This window comes from Rhipicephalus microplus, chromosome 10, assembly GCF_043290135.1.
Source record: "Rhipicephalus microplus isolate Deutch F79 chromosome 10, USDA_Rmic, whole genome shotgun sequence".
Lineage (NCBI taxonomy): Eukaryota > Metazoa > Arthropoda > Arachnida > Ixodida > Ixodidae > Rhipicephalus > Rhipicephalus microplus.
The window spans coordinates 64028548-64053657 of record NC_134709.1 but is presented as its reverse complement, the minus strand read 5'-3'; the positions used below and the strand labels follow the sequence as shown (position 1 = coordinate 64053657).

At 47.5% G+C, this 25110-nt stretch overlaps 1 protein-coding gene across 1 annotated transcript in view; it reads left to right on the top strand.

Moving 5' to 3' along the window:
* Positions 1–25110, top strand: part of LOC119181136 (putative ferric-chelate reductase 1 homolog) — a 51132-nt gene that overhangs the window by 16177 nt on the left and 9845 nt on the right. Inside the window, exons 6-12 of the mRNA XM_037432319.2 lie at positions 590–691; positions 5052–5214; positions 7083–7190; positions 8151–8266; positions 9462–9548; positions 11025–11081; positions 23487–23586. Of these exons, the coding sequence (XP_037288216.2) occupies positions 590–691; positions 5052–5214; positions 7083–7190; positions 8151–8266; positions 9462–9548; positions 11025–11081; positions 23487–23586 (733 nt within the window). The remainder of the gene's footprint in view (positions 1–589; positions 692–5051; positions 5215–7082; positions 7191–8150; positions 8267–9461; positions 9549–11024; positions 11082–23486; positions 23587–25110) is intronic.

Below are 25110 nucleotides of genomic sequence, written 5' to 3'. Positions count from 1 at the left end.
GTTTTCTGATCCCGCTTCAAAAGATTTGCAGGTTCCCTTCGCAGGCTAACAGCGTTTAGTGGAGGGTGCCAGCATCTTCCTTAAGAGACGTAACCAAATATGAGTACAGGCGTCGCACGCTTTAAAGCACGAGCGACTGATCGGAGGCCGAATGGAATCGACACTTTCAAGACTGCTTCTTCGTTGATTTCTTGAAGAGCGCAGCTGTTTTTAGTCGAGACTTTACCGTTTGTCAGCGTAGCGCTTGTTACGTGGTCTTTCGGTGTGGCGAGAGTGAGTCTCGGCTTGAGAGAAAGAGCTGCGCTGCGCCAAGATGTGCAAACGCGAAGCTCGGCGGGAAGGGTGAACCAATGTTGCGCTAAATGCGAACGTCGAGGCTCGGTGGAACGAGTGAACCAATAGGAGCTGCGCTAAGAGAGAGTGTCAAGGCTAGCTGGAAAGGATGAACTAATGAGACGTGCAAATGTCGGGGAGGGTGAGCTTGACGAGGGGAAGAGGGGCGGGGGAACTAACATCAGCGTCTTTGTTTCAAGCGTTCGCGAAGTGGAACTGGTCGAACTTCTTTTCTCTCCTTTTCTTCTTGTGCCAGGAATTAACGAGCGTGGTGGAGTGCCTCTTCCTTGACGGAGAGAAGACTTTGCTTCGCGAGTCTTGGAACTCCGAAGGAACGACAAACAAAGTCATGGCGAAGGTAAGCGCCATATTGCTTTATGACCACTCTTAACTAGACAACACTTGCTTTAATGATCTAGTGGCTCACTTTCGCATATGCATATAGCCTAAAGTAACGCACATACTGCGAATCATCGTCTTTGTCCTTCACTAATAACCCTATAAAGTGAGCTAATCTCGAAACTTCTAGCTACAGGATTTCATATTAGGCAGATTCGCTTTCAACTGGTTAAAAGCACTATTCAAATAAATTCAATTAGTCGACGAATATATTTTTCAAAAATCTCAACAGCAAGACAAGTGAATCCATATTTGGTGTTAAAATACTTTAAAGTTCATGACCGAAAACATAGTACAAGTTATCAGCGCTCACATAACGCAGCATCCCAGGTTCCCACGTTGCCGCTCTACACCAGCTGTGAAATAATTACTTGCATTTCTAGATAATCTGTTTGACGCATGTAAATGAGCTGATCATTCGATCACGAGGCACTACTATAGCTTTTATTGCTATAGATGCATATTATTAGGTAAACTTACTTCATCTATACGAATAATATCGAGGGCGCTGGAATATTCCAAAATTATTCCGCATTTCATTCCGTTAGGCGTGATTCGCTTCGGCCGCGATTGGATCACGATTTTTTATTTTCGAAGAAGCAGGGCACCAAAATGATACGATCACTCACAGATGACATCAGGCAAACACTGGCGCTATACTGCAACTGATGGTTTATTGTCGGAAGACCCAGCTTGCGTAGGAGAACGCGGACACGCGCTAAGTCAGCAATGAATACAACAATGACTACGAAAAACCACAAAGAACGCACACGAAATGAATGCCCCGATAAGAGCAAGTGGTTCTGATAAAAATTGTAGATAGTGTGGGGTATACACCGAGTTATGCACGCACTTTTGGAGATAATGGTACCCGCCAAGCACGTATTTTTATTTCAGCTCCAGATAGAACTTCTCTGGCACGCCTATATATACTCTCAACTCAAGGCCAAAGTTGGAAGATCCGCCATCTGGTGCGGCGACACACACACACAAACACGCGCGCGCGCACACACGGCGCACAAAGAAATTCGGTCGGCGAAGCATGAGTTCATGGCGCAGATGCTCTGTTTAAACTTTTGGGGCTCTTTTTTTTTATTCCTGAACACGAAGCATGAAGCGTGCCATAAGGACACAGAACAGGATGTTTTCTTTATCGTGCGCACTGCCATTTTGATGCGGGGATAAGCCAGTTTCGTTCCACGCCTGTGCATTGCTTTCCTTTTATGAAAAATGAAACTTTTAGAGAGCTATGTAGTCTAAGCATACGTTGCTCATGTCCTTGGCGGTGCATGCAGTAGCGTTGAAAGTCGAATAGAGTACACAAAAAAAGAAGAAATAATGCGTGCACGGCCACTTGGCTGCGTTTTCTTTTATGCCAAAAAAGCTATTAGAAAAGTAGGGAAACTGACAAAAAAAGCAAAAGATTACCGTTTATGAGTGCAATCTTCATTTGTTTCTTTTTCTCATTGTGCTGTTTTTGTTTTCCAACCAGTATTCACACACTTACTAAGTTGTGTATTGTGTAATACCCTTCGCTGAGCGTTCTGTACCCTAGAACGAAGTTTGTTCTTAACGGTGGTCTTTCTGCAATGTGGCGTCTTGGCGTCATGGGGATCGAGGCGCCTACTGAGAAAAGAATCAAGGCTCCACCATAACTTGAGGCATTCGAACAGGGCATCATTAAGTTAGACGGCTGCTACAAGGTTCCGCTAAAACCACAAGTTTTGAACGAATATTCAGGCAGCGATCATCGAAGATTGGGAGAAGGCTGTCCACAAGTGCAATTGAACTGGTTCAAGAAACGTTCTGAACTGTAAGACACCGTGGCAAGGCAATCACAGCGGCGATTAGCAAAAAAAAAAACAAAAAACAAAAACAGACAAGGTGATTGTGAATACCACAGCCACAAGACGATGCCTATCATGCGCCTCATCACGCAGTCATTCATGAAAATGCTGTCACACCAAGGCTTCGTGCTGTGTCTGACGCCTCAACGCAGGCGCTAGGTCATGCTTGCCACAACGATGCCCTGCTGAAGGGTTCAAAGCTCAACGCTGACGTTGTGCAGTTGCTGCTCGTCTTCCAGAGCCAACCAGTCGTTCAGTAGAAGTTCGGGCGAGATCTTTGGCGGGAAGACCGGTCATACCGGATAACCCGCTTGACAGAAAACACACCGAGACGGTCATTTGTGCTACAGCTTGAACGCCGAAGGCCTCGCTGTTGGGAGCTGTGAATTGTGTTGCTGTGTTGATGGTAGCGCACGTTCAGTGCTACAATAGCAGAATTGGGTGGTCAGCGCACCCAGGAGAGAATGATATTGCGCGCATGCTTTAGGGTGACTAGCTTCTGGAACATCAAGGAAAGCGACTGGTTCAGTTAGCATATATTCTAGAGGAAAGTCAGCGAGACAAGTGATCGCGACTAGCGAGACTGTCTCGTGATCGTCTTCGCTTTTGGGAGTATGTTGCGGATGATGGTGGCCGCGCGGCCACAAGCAGGAGAACCGAGGAGAAAAAAGAAAGGGGGGGGGGGCACGAGTGGTAGAAATAAACATGGACGTTCTTGGTATAAGGTTCTGGTCTTAAATAGGCGACAGCGTTCTGATTCTGAGTGTTCGGAATAAAGAAAATGTGGACAGGTGGCTTTCGCGATGGGCACGGTGGCTTGTCCTTTTCTCCACAACACTGAGTTCCATTTCGCAAGATTAGCTGGACCGTTCAGTAGTTGCGTAAGTGGGGCTATAATTGATGCAAAGTTGTGGACGAAACGGCGAAAATATGAACACCGTAAGCCGATGAACCTCCTAAGTTCTTTGAGTGAAGTCGGCTTAGGAAAGTCAGCTACGGCTCGAAGTCACACTCCGCCATCAGAACCTCCCAGTAACCTGAACGTATAAGTGCAGTCAAGAATAAAAATCGGCACCTTGTAGGCAGTCGATAGCGTCGTAGATGCGGGGAAGATGGTGTACAACTTTCCACGTAATTTTGTTCAGTCGCTGACAGTCCACACAAAACCTAACCGAACCGTCTTTTTTCTTCACCAGAACAACAGGTTATGACAAGGGGCTAGAAGATGGCCTGATGACACCGTGCTGAAGCATATCGTCCACCTGCTCTGCAAATACACTTCGTTCCTTGGGTGATACGCGGTAGGGGCGTTGCCGCAAAGGAGGGTGCGTTGCGGTGTAGATTGTGTGAGCTACGGTGTTAGTTTGACTCATTGCCTTTTGAGGAAGGTCAAATGAATCTCGGAGTTCATGCAGAATGGTTATTAGCTGTTCCCGTTGATCCGGAGGAAGCTTGCTGTCGATAGAGAGATTGAAGATACCCAAGGAGTCGTCATTAGACGTAAAAAGAGCAGTAACAGCGTTCAGTTCAAGTTGCTGGCCAGGGTCGTGGGACTATAACGTCGTCATCAACAGGAGAAACGTAGCCAACTGTTTCGTGAGCGCTTAAGGTGAGAGGGCATGAGCTGGGATTGCAAACGATGATTCCGGAAGCCTCTTTGTGAGGTGGCAGAACGGCGTATGGCAGAGACGTACCGTGGCAGCGACTGAAAACGTCAGATGGGGAGAACACCACGGTAGAGCCATACAATTCAGTGCGATTGACGGGGACAATGGTGGCACTAGAAGGAGGAACGTCAATGTTGGAAGCAACAAGAAGCTCACCAAGGTTAGTGCGCTCACTGTCTGTAGATGGGGTATCAGAAAATACGAAAAATGACACCTGCGCGCGCGCGCAGTCAATTACAGCGCGGTGGCGCTGTAATTCCATCCAAGTATCACGTCTTGAGAACAAGTGGTCAACACGAAGAACCCGATGTGGTACGAGGCGTTTTGAATGATTACTCTCGGCGCTTCGACTGGCCAAATTGGTTGCGCGCTTGTGGTATTCAGCCGGTATTTGCGGTATTATTATTATTATTATTATTATTATTATTATTATTATTATTATTATTATTATTATTATTATTATTATTATTATTATTATTATTATTATCAACATAATTGGCATAGACTGTGTTCAGTTGTCGCTGTGGCAGGGTTTGGCCGAAGAGCACCAAACCTGTGATTCCCCGTTTTGTATGGTGATGCAAAGCATTTTACATGGTGATGTCAATCTGGTGATGTCAATCATAACGGTTTACGACACACACACGCATGCACGCACGTGCGTGCGAACTAGCCAGTGAGATTTTCAGCGTCGAAGGAGCGCCGTCGAAACGAATGTCGTTATTATGTTAACATTCTTGTGACAATTTACTGTAGTCATTTAACCTGGGAGTATTTGTGTTTTTTTTCCTCTCTGCTGCTTCAGACAACTGAAGGCATAACTTTCGGCAGCCACGGGGTGGTCGATGGTGAGCTCAAGTGCACTTGGGTGAGGAAGCCAGTGACCACCGTCAACGGGGTGACCTTCGACCTGGCCAAGAAGAAATACTTTGTTCTCCTCGCAACCGGGAAAGTCGTTCCGCCGGACGGTACGACAATAGCTCCGTTCATTCCATCTGACCATTCTTCTCTTTCAAACACGAAGCATTTGTTTGCCGACGAAAAACACTTTCACGGTGTCTATCTATCAAGCTCTTACGTTTGGACGCTCTCGAGGGCAGCTCCTTAAGTTGGTATAAAATAAAAGAGGACAGGTGAATGTGAGTGTAATAAGAACATGACTAAATGATAAAAAAATGAACATTATGACATGCTTATCGCTTATGACGTGAAATTTTTTCACTCAGTCATGTGAGATACATATTCACTTAACACGGTGAATGAAATCCGGTTATGCGTCACATTTGATTTACAACCTAAATTAATCTAGCAGCGGCAAGGATTAACTTAAGAAGCGTGCGCACAATAGCGTCGAGGAGGTCATGTCCCATGAAACCCGAATAAGCGCGAAGAATGGAAATGAACGTTCCAGCTGTAATCAAGCTAAGTAGTTTGCGTGGCTGTAAGGTGTACCACAGAGCCACACCAGTACTATAGAGCTGCTGCAGAAAAAAAATGACATATAGTTATCTTGGCAGCATCAAGTGTGGTTGCAGTGCTGGTTCGCTTATTTTATAACAATGTGACAAAACATTACATAGTATACTCCTGTGACAAAGCAAGCTATAGTTGGCAAGTTATAGCAATATACAGCAAGTGGTGGTTGACTCTGCAGAAATACGCCGACGACCGCTGCTCATGACATAGATTTCATCGCGGTTTAGCGGGAAATCTGTTTCGATAAATCTGCAGTATGCGCGTTAACATGCATAGCGATCTTACTTTAGATCGTGTGTTACCGATTAGGTGTCAGTGAACACAATTCGCCTGGTAAGCCCTCAATTTGCCTGGTAAGCCCTTGGAGTACTTAAATGTGGTCTAGTTGCATAAAGACGTCAATGTAGATCTTAAAGCTTGCCTATCGAAAAAGCACATACAGCTATTCGATGATAGCGTCACATGAAATAAATTCTCGCAATACACAAAGTGTGTCACAAATTTTTCGTTGTCTGAGACGTCCGCGAGTGTTTTTCTGCATTGTCTACGCAGCGCAAAGTTTCCTAGCACTTGTTAAATATCGCCGGATGGTCTAAACAATTAGCCTAAAAAGTGCTTCACAATTTTTTTGTTCGCTCACTTTAAGGACAATTGAAGTGAAGTTATAAATCAGTTTAGACTTGGAAGGCAGTGAGGTAGTCATCGTGTGATGAACGTTTTATGTGCAACAGGAAACTGTAATTAGCTGTCGGTGAAAGGGTCGTGGTTTCGGCGCAAGGACGAAGCGTCCAAAGCGTAAGCAACGAATCAGATTGTTATATGAAGTAAGGCGACCAGCTAACTGCATTAGTTCAAAACACTGGCACATAGAAACGCGTACGCTCCAAGGAGCGAAGCAGTTATCGCGCCGTCTGCTGCTTCAACGCGGAGTGTCGATAGTGCAGGAGCAGGAACCGTCTATACCGATGTCTGTTTAGATAGCATGCATGATCGCGTTGTTTTGATGAAAGTTTGCCGCTACTTTCAGAGCGTCGCAGCTCCCTTCTCTCCTTCATACCTCCACGCTCCTTCGCCCGACATAGTGGGTCGGTGCATTCCATTTATGCTCAAGCCACGCCCATTTGCAGGTTTCGCAAGCTTCCACCGTTCGCGCGTGCAATGTACGGCATGCGGGGCGCAGCTGTCGATTTGTGATTTACGTAACATGACGGCGACGGCGATATTGCGCCACTTCTGTTCGCATGAATGATGTTACAATAAAAAGGAAAGGAAGACGGCGAATTCGTGAAGTCTGGCCTTGCTATCGGTGAAACGTTAAAGACATGTACTACACTCGTTTTGGTTTTCATGTGTTGTGCAGAAAAAATTTATCACAGCGGTCGCATGGCGTCAAAGGAGAAGCTCTCTTTCGGCGAAAAGCGAGTCGTCAAGGCCGGCTCAGACAGGAATCCGCTCATCTTGGTGCACGGTGAGTGCTTGTATTTCTGGTGCGCACAAGTAGGACATGTCTCGTGATCCGTCCATTGCTTTCCTTGTGTTTTGAACGCTGTGCGTAGCGATGCCACGCTTTGAATAAAGGGAGTTCAGTTTGGAAGACGAAAAAATCACAGAATAAACACTCCTACAAATCGGAGAAGCTTTAACTTGTGGTCTTGGTCATTAGCGCCATATTAACACCGGTGGTTTAATTATTTACGACGTCCCTACAGAAGTGTTTAATGGCGCTTGCTGCTCATGTGTTCCCTTTATAATTTTTAGTGAGCTGTGGGAACGGATATTGTGCTTGGTTGGTCGGACGTCCAAACAGAATATGGTCAAACCAGATCTTTGCACGTTACGAAAAATATGCAACCGATAACATAAACAATTGTTCTTTTAAAATGTAATTACAGTGATTGAATACAGACCGCGAAAAGTAACTGAGTAATTGCAAAAAGTGTAATAAATGAATTGAGCGTTACCTGCGTTCAAAATTGTGTTGCTGTAACACAATAACACCTGTTTACTCAGACTACGACGAGCTACTGTGCCTTGCATTGTAGAAAGAAGACTTGATGGAAGCTTCCATGAAGGCTGCAAAGCTTACTGTGGCACAGAGTGTGACGCGATGTTAACTATCAACGGGTGATGTTTTCACAATGTTGTCATCGCTGATTCTTCAATGTTTTCTCATTAAGAGGTGAGCTGCTACACTGAACACTCCTTCAAAACATGCGCTGGAAGTAAGAGTGCAATTATAACGTAGGAACACCGTGCGCACCATCTCGTAGTGACGAGGGGCTTCGCAAGGAAGGTCCAACGTTTAGTATACAAGCAGTCCAATCGCAATACACAGTAAGCGAAATATGCTGTAGTACATCTATAGAAACAACTCCTTACATGACGCACCGTTGCACGTCTTCACGAAGTACGATGTCCTGCTGCACAGGTAACCTGATGATCTTGGCTTGGCTCTACCTCGTGAGCCTCGCCATACTGATTGCGCGCAACTTTAAGCCATCCTGGGAGGGCTCACTCATCTTGGGAGACAAAGTCTGGTTCTTCGTAAGTGTGCTGCATTTGTCTTTCGCACGAAATGCTAGCATGCTGCCTACTTCATTCATTCATTCATTCATTCATTCATTCATTCATTCATTCATTCATTCATTCATTCATTCATTCATTCATTCTTAGTGCCAGTGGAAAGCTTTAAGTTCTATGAACAGTGCTATTTTTCTATATACTAATAATAAAAGAAACAAGAACAATACCTGGATAAAAAAAGCGTGGTACAGGAATGCGACAAGAAAAAATATCTTGGTCAAGCACTGAAATAAAACACAGCTATATAAGTCAAGATTATATCTCAAGTTATCTTGTTTTGTTACAATAAGCATAATAGCTTCAGAGCTACACATTCAACCTACATTTCACGTATACTTTCGCTTTTGTAAGACTATAGCGCCTCCTCTTCGTACATTTGGCATGTAACGTCGAGGAGTTATGGGAAGGATATAAAACACACCATAAAGGGAGACTTTATAATAACTTTCAATACCTGTAGTTAATATGCGTTTAAACGTAAATATGGGAACTTTAAATTTTGCCCTTACTTCAGCGTGGTCACAGGGGACGGAATTCGAACTCGTGTGCTGGAGATTTCCAGCACTGCTACTTACATGGTCACTAAGGCTTAGCACAGAATTGGTTTATATGGATAACTTGTTCTTGCCAAACTACAATGTCATTAATTTTGTTATCATCGGTTTATTTATAAAATAGAAAATCAAGCTTAAAATTTTCTATTGAAACTTAAACCTCCACACGTGACGTCACAAATGTCAAAGTGTACATTTAGTATTTCAGCAACGTATGGCTTAACAAAGCCTCCCGAACCTTAATATATCAGTCTATGGGTCCTTCAGGAAATGATGTATGTAATTTTCACTAACGAAGATCTGCATAGGACATAGTAGACTCCGTCAGAAATCCATGACGTCACTGCATTTGGTGCCGGAAACGTTGAAATGGCGTCGCCTCCCGCGTTTTCTTGCTAGGTTGTCTTGACGCTGTATAGGCGCGTTGAATTTGTAATTGCAAAAGAAAAAAAAAGACGGCTTACCAATACGAGAAAAAATGTTTTCCTTTTAGTGACCCTTTAACCACCAAGCTATGACGGTAGGTGCAGGCTATGTGTTCTTTGTGATGTTTGCAGTGTTTAGGACTTTGCTTTATGGAACGTTTTTAAAATTTTTTGCAGCTCCACCGAGGCTTGATGGCGACCGCTGTAGTAACTATGCTGACAAGTGTGGCGGTTATATTCTACACCATAGGGGGGTGGAGCTTTGTGAGTAAACTTTAACGCTTTTATTCTCTCAAACTTTTGAAATACGCGTATACCTTATATGCCAGAAGAGAATACCCAGGGTTCGTTTCTTTGGCTGATACCAACTTGAAGAAAACCAGCAAATAATGAAGCCAAGGAAGGTAGAGGGAACGTTAACTAAACTGTTTTAAGTGCATTGCAATAGCTGGGACATAGATGTGAAGAACACAAAGTGACCGAGAAGACGGCTTGCCGGCGCCAGGGACTGAACCTACACTATCCAAATGTTGCGAAAGGCGCGTAGCCCCATAGTTCATGGTCGGTCCCTATAATGGCAGCACGTTGTCTTGGCGTTCATTATACTGCTCCGCATTGATATATCAATTACTAAAATACGTATTAGTAACTTGCCACTAAGCCTCAATAGGAAGGTATATAACAGCTACATCTTGCCGGTACTTTCCTACGGAGCAGAAACCTGGAGGCTTACAAAGCACAAGGAGCTTAAACTGAGGACGAAGCTACGAGCGATGGAAAGGAAAATGATAGATGTAACCTTAAGAGACCAGAAGAGGGCAGAGTTGGTCAGGAAACATACCGGGTTTAAGAATATCATAGTTGAAATCAAGAAGAAAAAATGGACGTGGGCCTGGCACGTAATACTTAGACAGGAAAACCACTGGTCCTTAAAGGTTACTGACTGGATTCCCAGAAATCCCAAACTCACGAAGGGGAGACAAAGTTAGGTGGGCCGATGAGATTAAAAGGTTCACAGGTATAACGCGTCAGCAGAAAGCAGAAGACCGGGTCGATTGGTGGATTATGAGAGAGGCCTTAGTCCTGTAGTGGGCGTAGTCGGGCTGATGATCATGATGATGATGATGACACCAAAAACAGTGCAATTGACGTCTTATATACCTACTTTGGCTACATTATCAGCTGTTTTTCTTTAAGTTTGTCGGAAACGCTCTAACCGCTGAGCTTCAGGTCAACGAAGCACCAGTGAGTGCATACAGATACAAAAAAAAAAACTGGCGAGGGTAGGTTTCTGGTCTTTTTGTCGCAACATTTTCAAAGTGTTAAGTGCTGAACTTAACACCTTGTAGCACGGGGCAGGATGACACGTGGCACTTTTGCGTTGTGTATTTCTTTTGTTTCCCGTTTAGTGCCATCACATGAGCTCTGTGCTTAGCACTTAAAAAAAAAAAGCTATGCATGTGACAGGCTGCCGACTGCTATTGAAGTACACATTGGGGGGCACTATTGTAGAGCGCAAACTGCAGTTGCATTGAATCAGGTTAGAATAAATCTAAAGCATCTAGAATGTGAAACTTCAAATTTGCAAAGCTACAAGCTGCACCTTAGTAACGTGCTGCTGCTTTTGTTACCAACGTGTACTGCGCAGTGCTTGCAGGTATGCGCAATATAAAGAAGTGAAAACGGAAGCGAGTGAACATGCTTTAATATGGTTTGAAACATGTACTCTCCGTACTGCAGAGTGGGAACCTGCACCCGATTCTGGGAGTAACAGCGGTGACACTCGGAGTCTGCCAGGTATGCAGATAATATATTATTTTGTCGTTTTGTCTTCGTCTATGAAGAGATACTACACGAAACACTCCGAGATAATTTTTTGTACGTCCGCGTCGTTCGTTGTAAAAAAAATGCCTAAGCTGAATTTCAATCCACCATTTTATTCAAAACAACATAATTCAAAGGCTTTATGAGTTGTATATACAGACTTAGAGATAATTTAATGATTTTGCTTGTTGCTGATGTATTAACTGTACGGTAAATCAAAACAACAAGAAGCTTACACAACTGCCTCCTTATGTTGTGTCTGTGATGTTTTGTTGCAGTTTACGCTGTCACTTGTGCAGTCGCCACAGAAAATTATTACCCCAAGTTTTCTGGCGAGCTGTGCTCGAACGATCCAATTAGTAGACTGTCCATTTCAGCCGCCGTTGGTTGACCGGGGCTTGACGAGAAGCGCACCACTCGTTCCCGGTTAATCTTCGCAACGCTATTTACAAGCCAAATAATCTTGAAGACTTTCGACACAATTGAGAAAAATGTAATCACTTTCGACCCGGTGATTGCAGCCTCCGAGATACCAATTTGGCCACGCAAATCAAGGAGGCACCGCATTACCTCTTTTCTTGCAATCACATTAGCCTTTGAATTGGATTCAATGCTGCCTCCCGTTCCACAGCACTGGTGAAAGTCGGCACGCATTCCCTGCACCCTTAGCAACCATCTGGGACTGGGACCATGGAGCGTAGGCAAAAGTTTGATGGGGAGCACCTCCTTGATTCGAAGTGGGAAGGGCCGTTTTATGCTCTATCCCATGGCAGAGAAAATTTCGGTGAGGAGAGGGGGGGGGGGAGAGAGCACGTGCCCTGTGTGCCCGCCTCTGGCTACGCCACTTACTGGTACACTCACGCACATGCGTAGACCCGTTAGGCTTGTTGAAATGCTTCGTGACTGTACATTTTGTCCATTTCCTCGCTTCTAACGCTGGGAGTGTGCTGTGTGCGATCGGTGCGTTGATGCGGTCAAGAGCACAAAGGTGTCGCGGCTACCCGCTACATCCGAGTAAGTGAACCCGCTACGCCTGATTTCACATGTTCACTAGGTAGGCAGGCTATTCCCAAGCCCTCAGATATCAAAAGTGCCAAGCCCACTCCACTTTCCCAAGCGGTCTGGCAAAAAGCAACCCATCGAAACGCTTGCTCGTTAGATGATAAGCGTTGCATTACAGCCGAATCATGCTCTCTTGTGATGGCGCTCGAGATAATCTTTTTATATATTGTCCCAGGTAAAAGGGTATGAGCCATCAACTGTAGCGTGAAATCGCTTGGAAGTGGAGAAAAAAAGGAAACATTGCTTCCTGTTCTGGGTGCGGGCAAGCCGTGGACTCCTGGCTATCTCTGTTATTTCGCTCGTCGCATTAGTGAAGGTGCTTGGTAAATGCGCATCGGCACCAGAATTTCAGCCGACACACAGAGCTACTTGGAGACAGCTACAGTTCCCACGACAAGAAGCAGTCGCCGCTTGCGAGGACTATCTCCCGAATACGGTCCTCTCTCTCAAGACGAGATGGCAACCTCGACTACCAACCAGGCGAGTCAAACGAACGACGCCTATTTTCTCCCGCACGTTTTTCATGCGCCGCAAACACCATGCTCATTCCATGGAGACATTTATGACGATGTTGATGACTGGCTTGACCACTTCGATCGAGTTGCCAGCATCAACGAATGGGATGAAGCTCGCAAGCTGTGGACAGTTTACTTTTCGTTGGAAGACTCTGCCAAAACGTGGTACGAGAATCACGAGGGTTCCTTTGCGACGGGGCAAGAGTTCAGCCGACAGTTTCGCGATGCGTACCGCAGCGCCGAAAGGAAGGAGAGAGCGGAACAGGCCATCTCGTCTCGGTACCGACGACCTAACGAGAGAGTTTCGATGTTTGTCGAGGACATGCTTCGACTCTCCAAGCGTGCCGACCCTGCAATGTCCGAGGAAAAGAAGGTGCGGAATTGATGCGTGGGGTAAAAAAGCAGCTCTTCGCCGGACTATGGCGCAATCCACCGACGACTGTGGTTGAGTTCATAAATGAGGCATCCACAATGAAGCGTACTCTCCAGCATCGGTCGTCACAGTATGAACGCCATGACGTCACCAATGCTGCATGCTCTATCGGGGCTGACAGCTAGAGGCGTGCCCTCGCAGAGTTCATAAGAAGCGTCGTGCGGGACGAGCTGCGCCAACTCCAAGCAGCGGGACCCCAATCACCCGTAAATGCTCTCGCAGACTTCATCCGAAACGAGATCAGACAGGTGGTCATCCAACTCGCACCAACAAGGCCTGAGGCCCATGTGCTGACTTATGCGGCCACCCTGCGATCTCCTGCACCACATGCTCCGAATCCCACTATGCGGACATTAAATCAGGCTAGCCATCGATTCCAGGGCACCTCTTCGACTCCGCCACCCGTCTGAAGGTTTCCAAGTGTACCTACTTATCATCCGTCTAGATCGCGACAGAACGCCACAAAGGCCAGCGTGTGTCGTATGCCGGATAACCGTCCACTCTGCTACGACTGTGTCGAAGCGGGTCACGTCTACCGCAATTGCCATTACCGCCAACTTTGGTCTCCATGGCTTCCACCCTGATGCTCGGTGCCCGCGTTGCGGTGAGCGTCCCCGCGACATCGAAGCGTACCTTACGGGCCAGCAAGCTCCTGGCCTTGGTCAACGCCACCAATCACGATCACTATCACCTCTTCGCGCCACGTCACCTAGCTTTCCCTCGTCATCTTATGCTCCTTTCAGAGGCCGGTCAACGAGTCCCCACAGTGGAAACTAGAAACCGCGCCCCAACTAACTGTCAAAGAGCCTCCCTTGACGCAAAGACCTGACGAAGACCGTTCTGATTTTTCAGTCATTTCTGAAAGTCATAAGACTGTTTCCGCCAACATCACCGTACACGTCGATAATCACGTCGTCATTGCCCTCGTCGACACCAGCGCCGATTATTCGGTTATGAGCAGCGCCCTGACACTCAAACATAGGAAAGTAACTACCCCTTGGCAAGGACCCCCGTTGCGCACGGCAGGGGGCCACCTCGTCACGCCGACTGGAATGTGCACAGCCTGCGTTCGAGTCCTTGCTTCGACGCTCACAGGGTCTTTCCTCATATTGTCACGTGCTTGTCAAAAAGAAAGACAATGGCAGTTGTGCATGTGCCATGAAGTACAAGAAAATGGACGAAAAAGAAGATCTCTATTGCGAGTTCTATTAAAAGAACCGACCTGCTTCTGGTGTCTCAATCTCTGCGGCAAGACCTCTGTTTTGACGTCGGGACACTGGTGGAGGTGCTGGAGCCTACAACCTGATGCAGGACAGTCTTGTTCGGACCCGTTCATCTAGTCCAGAGACTCAGCCCCTCGTCACGACTCCAGTGCACCAATTCAGTCGGCGCCTACTAGGCCTAAGTCCCGAATCCACACCTGTTCCGCCTCTTTCCAGCATGGCAGCTCCTACGACATCCACGGTTATCCCGCCATCGCAGACCACTCTTCCCTCGCAGGTGACTCTTGAACATCGTCGCGTTCCTGAAGTTTTCTGTTGGGAAGAGTACGAGGATGTCGAGGACTGGCTCGAACAGTTCGAACGGGTCGCTGCATCCAACCACTGGAGCGAACAGCACAAACTTGGCCGTGCATATTTCGCACTAGAAGATAGTGCTCAAACGTGGTATGAGAACCGCGAGGCTACATTCCAATCTTGGGAAGACTTCCGTCAAAAGCTCCTCGCTACTTTTTGAACTCGGACCAACGGGATCGCGCACAGCAAGTGATTGAGGCCCGCGTGCAAAAACCCAATAAAACAGCCGCCATGTACGCCGAGGGTATGATACGTCTGTTCCGACGAGTTGACCCTGACATGCCCGAGGCGAAGAAGGTGCGTCACCTAATGCAGGGTGTTAAAGAACAAGTGTTTGCGGGCCTCGTACGAAATCCACCTACCACAGTAGATGAATTCATAAGAGAGGCGACTGCCACCGAGCGCACACTGCAACAACGACGCCAACACTTTGACCGCCTGCAGAACCACACGGCAGTAAGTGCTGCATCTCAGAACACTGCCGTATGCGAAAGTTTCCTGCGACAAATGATTAGAGAAATACTGCGTGAGGAACTTCGAGCCCTCTCAGTTCCCCTTGCCCAACTGCCAGTCGCATCTGTTGCCGAAATCGTCCGCCAGGAGTTGAGGCAAGCCATTACTACACCCGCACCAAGCCCTGAGCCACATTCAGTGAGCTACGCCGATGTGGTCCGTCGCCCTGCACCGACATTTGTGGCGCCGCCCTTCCAGCCACGACCTACTGCCGTACCTTGGTGGCAACGGGATTCTACGAGACGACCACCAGTTCGCCGAACTGACTTATGGCGCATGGCCGGCCGTCGACTTATTTGCTTCCGCTGCGGAGAACCCGGATACATTGCCCGCTACGGCCGTCATGGCGATTCCGGGTTCGGGAACTTTTCTCGTCCCGCTTCTTTCCGCTCCGAAGACCGTCGTGCCCACGATGCCGATCAACTATCGCCTGCCCAAGCAACTGCACCGCGTCGCTGGCGATCTCCATCACCTGCACGTCCACGTGACTTCCCCCAGAGCTACGCGGACGTCACCAGAGGCCGTTCGCCTAGCCCGCGCAGGGGAAACTAACTGATGCGACCTCGGCGGCAAGGTTGCCAATCGTCCAGACACTGTGAAGTTCCCTCAATTATCGCAAGAAGTTATGAATACCACGACGACGAATACGACGACGAATACTAATGCCGATGAAGTTGTACGTGCCGATATGAGCGTTTTCATTGACAGACATCACGTTACAGCACTGGTCGACACTGGCGCCGACTTCTCAATCATGCGACAATAGCTCGCCGACCGCCTTAGAAAGGTCAAGACACAGTGGACAGGGCCGCACATAAGGAATGCTTGTGGTCAGCTGATGACTCCCACGGGTAAATGCACCACTAGACTTCGCATCGGGGATTCTAGGTTCGTGGCCACTTTCGTCCTGTTGCCAGACTGCTGTAAAGAGTTAATTTTGGGCATGGATTTTCTTGGCGCTGTTATCATGGCGCTGTTATCAACGTCCCTCAACGTATGGTGACGTTTTGCGCACATCCTTATGCCGACAACAGCAGCGAAGAACCACGCAGCCGTTTGCGAATAGCCGACGATGTGACACTCCCACCGTGATTCTGCTGCCTTCTGTCGGTGCCCAGTGAATGTCCTTGCTATAAAGATGTGATAGCGGAGCACATAGTCGCTCTTTTGTTCACTCAAGGCATTTCCATCGCGAGGGGCGTCCTGGCGCTTACTGGTGGACATGCAGAAGTGCTCCTCAGACACTTCAGCAACGAGCGCCGTCAAATCCAGAAGGGTACCGCAATTGCCTACTACGACGATGTAGACCAAGCCGGAGATTGTTTTGCCTTGCAACCAGATGACGCGGCTGTCCCCGCCTCGACAACTTTGTCGGTGGACGTCTGCTCTACGCTACCGCCCTCTGATAGGAAGCGACTGCTTGAACTTATACACCAATTCGAAGACTGGTTTTCGCGTACGTCAAAGGTCCAACAAACACCATTGACCAAACACCGCATTATTACTGAAGACAACACGCCACCGATTCGGCAGAACCCCTACCATGTGGCTCAGAAAGAGCGCGAGGAGATTCAGAAGCAAGTACACAAGATGCTCGCGGATGACGTCATACAACCTTCGAAAAGTCCTTGGGCGTCCCCCGTGGTTTTGGTCAAGAAAAAAGATGGCAGCTTGCGCTTCTGTATTGATTATCGCAAGTTGAACCAAGTCGCGAAGAAAGACGTCTATCCACTGCCCCGCATAGACGATTCACTCGATTGGCTGCGTCATGCGCGCTATTTCTCTTCAATGGACCTCCGAAGCGGCTACTGGTAGATAGAAGTCGACGAGAGGGATCGTGAAAAAACGGCCTTGGTGACGCCTGATGGTCTATACGAATTTAAGGTGCTTCCTTTTGGGTTCTGCTCGGCGCCAGCAACTTTGCAGCGTCTCATGGACACCGTACTATCAGGCCTGAAGTGGCAAACATGCTTGGTCTATCTGGACGATGTTATTGTATTCTCAGCAACATTCGAGGAGCATCTCAGCCGTTTATTTACTGTCCTCCAAGCCATACGTTCGGCCAGCCTTACTTTAAAACCGGAAAAATGCCATTTTGGTTTTAACGAACTCAGCTTCCTAGGCCACGTCGTCAGTCACGAGGGTGTTCGACCTGACCCGGCAAAAATAGACTCCGTGGCGCATTTTCCTGCACCACGCGACAAAAAGGCCGTGAGACGCTTCTTAGGGTTGTGTGCTTATCATCGGCGATTTATCGAAGACTTTTCGTCTATTGCGGCGCCATTGACACAAATCGCACGTGAGGACGTCCCCTTCTTTTGGGGTGAACAACAACAATTGGCATTCAATGAACTACGACAACGCCTGCAAACACCTCCAGTTCTCGCACACTTCGACCAGGAAGCCCCTACAGCACTTCACACTGACGCCAGTAATCTAGGTCTGGGTGCTGTTCTGGTGCAGTGGCAAGACGGCTGTGAAAGAGTAACAGCCTACGCCAGCAGAACCCTCTTTCGCACAGAGGAGAACTACTCGACCACCGAGAAGTAGTGTATCGCCGTGGTGTGGGCAGTCATCAAATTTCGTCCATATTTGTACGGCCGCTCCTTCAAGGTTGTTAGCGACCATCACTCTTTGTGCTAGCTCATCAACCTTAAAGATCCATCTGGCCGTTTGGCGCGCTGGAGCCCAAGGCTTCAAGAGTTCGACATGACCATCGTCTATAAATCTGGGAAGCGGCACACCAACGCCGACTGTCTCTCACAGTCGCCAGTGGAGACTGTCGCTCGTGATGACGAAAACATTGACGCGGCATTCTTGGGAGTTGTCAACATGGCCACTATTGCACAGGGGCAGCGCAGTGACCCCGAGCTGTTACCACTCATTGAATATTTAGAAGGACGACGTAAGGATGTGACGCGGTTATTTGCCAGATGATTGTCATCTTTTTGCTTGCGAAACGATGTTCTCTTAAAAAAAAAAAAACTCCTTACCAACCGGCAACCCGCACTGGCTCGTCGTGCCTGCCTCTCTTCGAAAAGAAATTATGGAAGCGTGCCATGATGAAGCAATTTTTGGTCATCTAGGCTACACCCGAACATTGTGCCGACTACGATGCATGTACTACTGGGCAAAGTTACCCGCTGCTGTTAATCATCACGTGCGAACTTGCACCGACTGCCAAAGACGCAAATCACCTCCCAGCAAGCCAGCCGGAATTTTACATTCATTCGAAGCACCAGCGAAGCCGTTCACCCAGATTGGAATGGATTTTCTGGGTCCCTCTCCGACTTCCACAGCAGGGAACAGATGGATAATCATGGCCACCGATTACCTCTCCCGTTATGCGGAGACTAAAGCTATGCCACGCGGCACAGCAGCAGAAGCCGCTCAGTTCTTCATTGAAAACATCGTCCTTCGGCATGGCGCTCCGACAGCAGTGATCACAGACAGAGGACCTGCCTTCACCGCAGAACTTTTGAAGTCGGTTCTCAACCTCAGCGGTACGGCTCACCGGAGAACAACTGCATACCATCCGCAGACAAACGGACTGACGGAGCGCCTCAATAGGACCCTCACAGGCATGATCAGCATGTACGTTGACATAGAACATAAAAACTGGGATAAGATATTGCCGTACGTGACCTTTGCCTACAATACCGCTCGACAAGAAACCACTGGAATGACGCCGTTCAGGCTGATTTATGGTCGCGAAGTCACGACAACGTTGGATGCCATGTTGCCGCATGAGTTCGACGACATCCATGTAGACGCCGAAGAGTTCACTCAGCGCGCCGAGGAAGCCAGACAGCTCGCGCGTGTGTGCATCTGTCATCAACAGCATGAAGATGCACAATGGTACGACCCCCGACACAAGTTTATAATCTACACACTAGGCGACAAGGTCTGGGTCTGGATTCCGATACGTCGACGTGGACTGTCGGAAAAACTGCTAAGACGGTACTTTTGTCCATACAGCGTCACGCGACGCTTGAACGACGTGAACTATGAAGTTGTTCCCAACACTGACTGTAGTTCTAAGCGCCAAAAGCATTCACCCGAAGTCGTACACGTCGTGCGTATGAAACCGTATTTATCCAGTTGACGCGACCACATCATACGCCTGGTAGAGCGCCTAAGTTGCGCATCGGGACGATGCCTCTTTCGAAGGGGGGCAAATGTCCCGTGCTTGTCAAAAAGAAAGACAATGGCAGTTGTGCATGTGCCATGAAGTACAAGGAAATGGATGAAAAAGAAGAACTCTCTTGCGCGTTCTATTAAAAGGACCGACCTGCTTCTGGTGTCTCAATCTCTGCGGCAATACCTCTGTTTTGACGTCGGGACAATATTACCTGTGTGTTCCCATCCCATCATTCTAAAACTGGACTTTCTTCGTGAATACGGCGCAATTATGGACCTACGAGAGTTGCAGGTGCTGTTCGAAGACCCGTTTCATCCTGAACCTGACAACACTCACTTATCGAAGGCTGCCCTACATGTATCCTCCGAATATTTTACTCTGCCTCCCCGCAGCAGCCTCTTCATCACCCTTGAATGTTACTAAGACGTCCGCGATGCTGTAATCGCGGAAGAAAATTTGTCCCTACTTTGTGCACAACAAATCTGCGTTGCCCGAAGTATTGTTCAGCCCAGGAGGAAGTAGGTTTACCTATTAGTCACGAATTTCAGCAAGGAGTATCGCCATCTTACCAAACACACTGCGATCGCATACCTTGAGGATATTGCCGACGTCCCTGGTCCCTCAACATTATCTGCCCTTTCATCGTGCGACCTTTCCGCCATGACATTCGCAAGCACTCTCGGTATAAACCAGGATCTACCATCCACACAACGGGAACTTCTTTTGAAGATACTCGACTCATTTCGGAACTGCTTTGCAACGACTTCCAAAGGGATTCAAACACCGCTTGCTAATCATCATATCATTACCTAGTCTACCGAGAGACCTATTCGACAACACGCCTACAGAGTTTCGCAAAAATAACAAGACGCTATACGCCAACAGGTCCAGCAGATGCTCAAGGGCGATGTCATTCAGCCATCGACCAGTGCCTAGGCGTCTCCTGTTGTGTTAGTAAAGAAAAAAAGACGATACATTGCAATTCTTCATCGACTACCAAAAGTTGAATAAGATCACGAAGAAAGACGTGTATCCTTTACCACGAATAGATGACTCGCCGGACCGCATTCGGAGCGCGTTACTTTTCTTTCATGGATCTACGCAGTGCTATTATCTGATTGCTGTTGATGAGCGCAACCGCGAAAAGACCGCCTTCGCGAAAAGACCGACTCCTGGCGGACTCTACGAGTTCAAGGTCCTTCCCTTCGGCTCACGCTCGGCACCAGCTACTTTTCAAAGAATGATGGACACGGTTCGTTCTGGGCTAAATTGACAATAGTGTCTTGCCTACCTCGACGATGTGGTCCTCTTCTCGGACACGTTTGAGCAGCACGTCCAGCGCTTGCAGACAGTTCTTCAGGCGATTCGAACACCTGGACTTTCTCCCAAACCTGAGAAATGCCATTTTGCTTTCGAGGTACTGAAGTTTCTTGGTCACGTTGTCAGCCACGCCGGTATACGTCCAGATCCTGAGAAAACGAGTGCTGTTGCCGCATTTCCTGTCCCAACAAACAAGCGCGATCTCCGCCAGTTTCTGGGACTGTGTGCATATTACAGACGCGTTGTCAAAGGCTTTTATGAAATTGCTCAACCTCTAAATGAACTTACAAAAGACGGCGTACCATTTGTTTGGGGTCAGGACCAGCGTCACGCTTTTGACACGCTACGAAACAATCTCCAAGCCCCACCTGTACTCGGTCACTTTGACGACAACGCTGCCACAGAGCTACACACGGATGCCAGCAACGTCAGGCTTGGAGCTATATTGGTTCAATGGCAAAAAATTGCGCAGAGCACGTGATTGACTATGCAAGTCGAACACTATCATCTGCAGAGAAAAACTACTCTGCAACAGAAAAAGAATGCTTAGCCGTTGTTTGGGCTATAACAAAGTTTCGCCCTTATTTATACAGTCAACCATTCAGGGTAGTTAGCGACCACCATTCTTTATGCTGGCTCGCCAACATCAAAGACTCTCCCGGTCGTCTAGCACGCTGGAGCCTTCGGCTGCAACAATTTGACGTTACAGTCATTCACAAGTCAGGACGCAAACACACTGTTGCTGACTCTCTCTGACGTGCACCAATTGGAAGTACGAACGCGGACGTTGAAGAGGACGATACATTCCTTTCATCTGTATTAGCAACCGACTTGGCTAAAGAACTACGCGACGACATGGAGCTAAGCCCGCTGATTGACTACCTCGAAGGCCGAAAACGAAGCCTTCCTCGAAACTTCGCACGTTCGCTGGCCTCGTTCTGCATCAGGGATGGAGTCCTCTATAAGAAGAATTTCAACCATATCCAGGCTACTTACCTACTGGTTGCACCGACCTCGCTTCGTTACGATATTTTACATGCTTGTCGCGACGAGCCATCATCCGGACACCTTGGCTACAAGCGCACCTTGAAAAGAATTCGCTGCTCCTACTACTGGCCACACCCCGCGAAGACAGTCAAGCAGTACGTCCGCACATGCCGCGGCTGCGAACGCCGTAAGACTCCCCCTGTCCGACCAGCAGGACTACTACAGCCTATCGCCCCACCGAAAACACCATTCCATCAAATTGGAATTGACTCGCTCGGATCGTTTCCCATGTCTTCGTCTGGAAATCGGTGAATTGTAATTGCCACCAAATATTTAACATGTTACAGCGAAACAAATGCCCTGCCCAAAGCAACCGCAGCCGAAATCGCCCAGTTTTTCGTCACCAGCATCGTCCTTCGTCACAGAGTGCCAGCTGCGATAATTACTTATCGTGAGACAGCTTTCACCGCAGAGATGCTTCAAGAAGTGCTGAGACTAAGTGGTACAGAACATCGGAACACCACGGGCTATCACCCCCATACAAATGGACTCACTGAACGGTTGAAGAAGACCATTGCAGATATAATGTCAATGTATGTGGCCGTTGATCCCAAGAACTGGGACGATATACCCCCTTACGTAACTTTTGCTTACACTGCAGCAGTCCAAGAGAGTACAGGTTTCACCCCATTCCGCTTAGTTCATGGTCGAAAGGTCACTACAATGCTCTACGCAATGCTCCTTCCCAACAACCTGGGCATGTTTAACGCGGACGCTGGCTTGTTCGCTCAACACGCCGAGGTGTCCCGTCAACTCGCCCGACGCCGTATTCAGACTAGCCAAACTGCCGACGCACGCCGCTACAACGTCACACACCGAGAGGTTACCTTCCAACCAGGAGATGAAGTTTGGGTGTGGACCCCCTCCGACAGCGTGGTCACTCTGAAAAGTTGATGCGGCGCTACTTCGGCCCGTACAAAGTTCTACGCCAATTCAGTGACGTTACATACGAAGTTCTCCCTGAGGGCACAGCAAAACGTTCCCATCAGTTTCCACAAAGTGATGTGGGGCATGTTTCAAGGCTCAAGCCACATTTCTCGCGTCGTCAATCGAACGTGGACTGACTTATCATGCAATGACTACTTATTTTTTGTCACTTAATTTTTGATGTGACATGTGTACTAACTCCTTTCTTTATTGAGTACGTCGGTGAAAGCAGCCCATTTTTTTGCCTTACGATGCAGTTGTTAGATTCTATAGTAGCGTCTTTTCTTTCTCATTTTTTTGCAACACTCATCACCAGCATCGAGACAATGCTTTTCGAGGAGAGGGAATAATCTCACAGGTAAATTGGTATGAGCCATCAACTGTAGCGTGAAATCACTTGGAAGTAGAGAAAGAAGAAAACAATAGGTGCGGGCAAGACTTGAACTCCTGGTTGTTTCTGTTATTTCGCTCGTGGCAATATATATGTTTAAACTGGTGTTACGAGCAGTTGACTTTCCCATCCCAGTTTTGTCGAAGACTTATTGAGCTTTCGAAAACCGGACTCTCGAATGAGCCGTATTCTACCGGCCAATCCCGCTCGGAAAAAGGAACTGCATGTGCATGACACTCTCGCTATTGCAGTGCAGGCTAGATCCCAAAGCCTGCCCCCCCCCCCCCCCCCCAACCTTAAACCATGGGCGTACTGAGCAAATAACCTCACAGCATCGCCCCAGAATTGACATGTAATCTTTATTATGCATCCGCTGCCTCACTTGTTGGCAATGTAGCTCTGCAGTCCCTATATGACCAGTTGGCGGTGACGTCCTAATTATTTTCTTTCAGCCAATCATGGCGCTGTTCCGTTGCCACCCGGAAGAACCGAACCGGTACATCTTCAATTGGATGCACTGGGGCAATGGCAACATGGCGCAGCTCTTCGCTGGTACGCATTATTAGGCAGTTTGGGAGTATCGTGATGGTTGTCATTTATCGCCGACATAGCTGTGGCTCTGGCTAACACTCCCAGAATAATAACTCGCGCAGAAATACCCGATTAAAGTGCATGGAGGCACACTGTCGTAGCTCAAGTGCCCCAGAGTACAGAACTTCTAGTTCGAATGTTTCGTGTTTGATCCTTTATGACAGAAACTTGTTCTTCTAGCCCACGACGTTACAGCCAAAACGAGGTCAAAATTACACGTAAAATTACTATGCTACAAGTATGCTATCGCTCACTTGATTGTACCTTGTATTAGTTATAGGTTGTGTCCAGCAAAGCAACCTGCCCTGGGACATTTCTTTGGGGATGTTGGTATTCCATCATTATCATTCTCGTTGTCGTGGGTGCACTACAGAAAAACAAAAAAAAAATCACTGCTGAAATTTTCCACCGAAAGGTACTTCAAAGTAGCGAAAAGATTTTGATAAGTGCTTTACTCAAAGGTAAAGTTTATGAGAACGGCATATGTCAACGTATTAAGGGAAATGACCAAATACTTACTGTTGCATGTGTGGTAATGAGAAGCTTTAAACAATGTGGTCCTCCTTTGTGATCAATATTTGCAGCAGTTCCTTTCGATATTACCTATAGACGCAAGCAAAAGTTAGAGTGCAAGTGCAACAAAAGTCAACGTTGTGAAAGGACTGATGTCGGAATTTTCGAAGTTTTACTCAAGCTTTCTGAAGTTTCGGCCGAAATTGAACGATACAAGCGTGTGTTTAGAAAGCGTGGGTAACGATTTAGAGTACTAGATGCTCTACTATGGGAGAGCATATAGCCGTGCCTCTACGTAGAATACATAGAAATACATTCGAAGGGGACATACGAGCGTGTCCATATAAGAACATCAGCAGAACTGGAATACGCGAAAGGTGTTTTATGCCACGAAAATGAGGAAGCCCAATTGAATGATGCCCCTTAATTTCCCCGGGATGAGATAGCGACAGTTGATGGCGGTATTTATTTTTAGGTGGCAACTGGCTATACACACAGTCGTGAGAAATAAGAAATGGAACACTGCAACTACATTTAAGTCACCACAGAGGCTAAATGCAGTTGCCAATCACATGAATGTTGCTTCACGCCAAAATATTTATTCGAAGTGGCACAAGTGGCACGTGTCACAAATCGATATGCCGCACTCATGTCCGCATGACACCAGTAACCACTGCACCAAACGTGGTGGTTTGTTTCATGTTCCTCACGACTGTACGTTCAGCTGGGGTGTATACCAGTAAATGCCATTACTTCGATATTTTTATGTACTCGGGTTTCAACTACAAACACTTTCTGGGCCACCAGACGCAGGCCCAGCCGCAATGTTTGCTAAGCTTCGCTATTTAGATAGATAACGTCCCCCCAAAAAACATATCATTAAGAGAAGACGCCGTAGTGGAGCGCTCCAGAAATTTTGACCACCTGGGTTCTTTAACGTGCAACCAAATCTGAGCTCGCGGGCCTACAGCA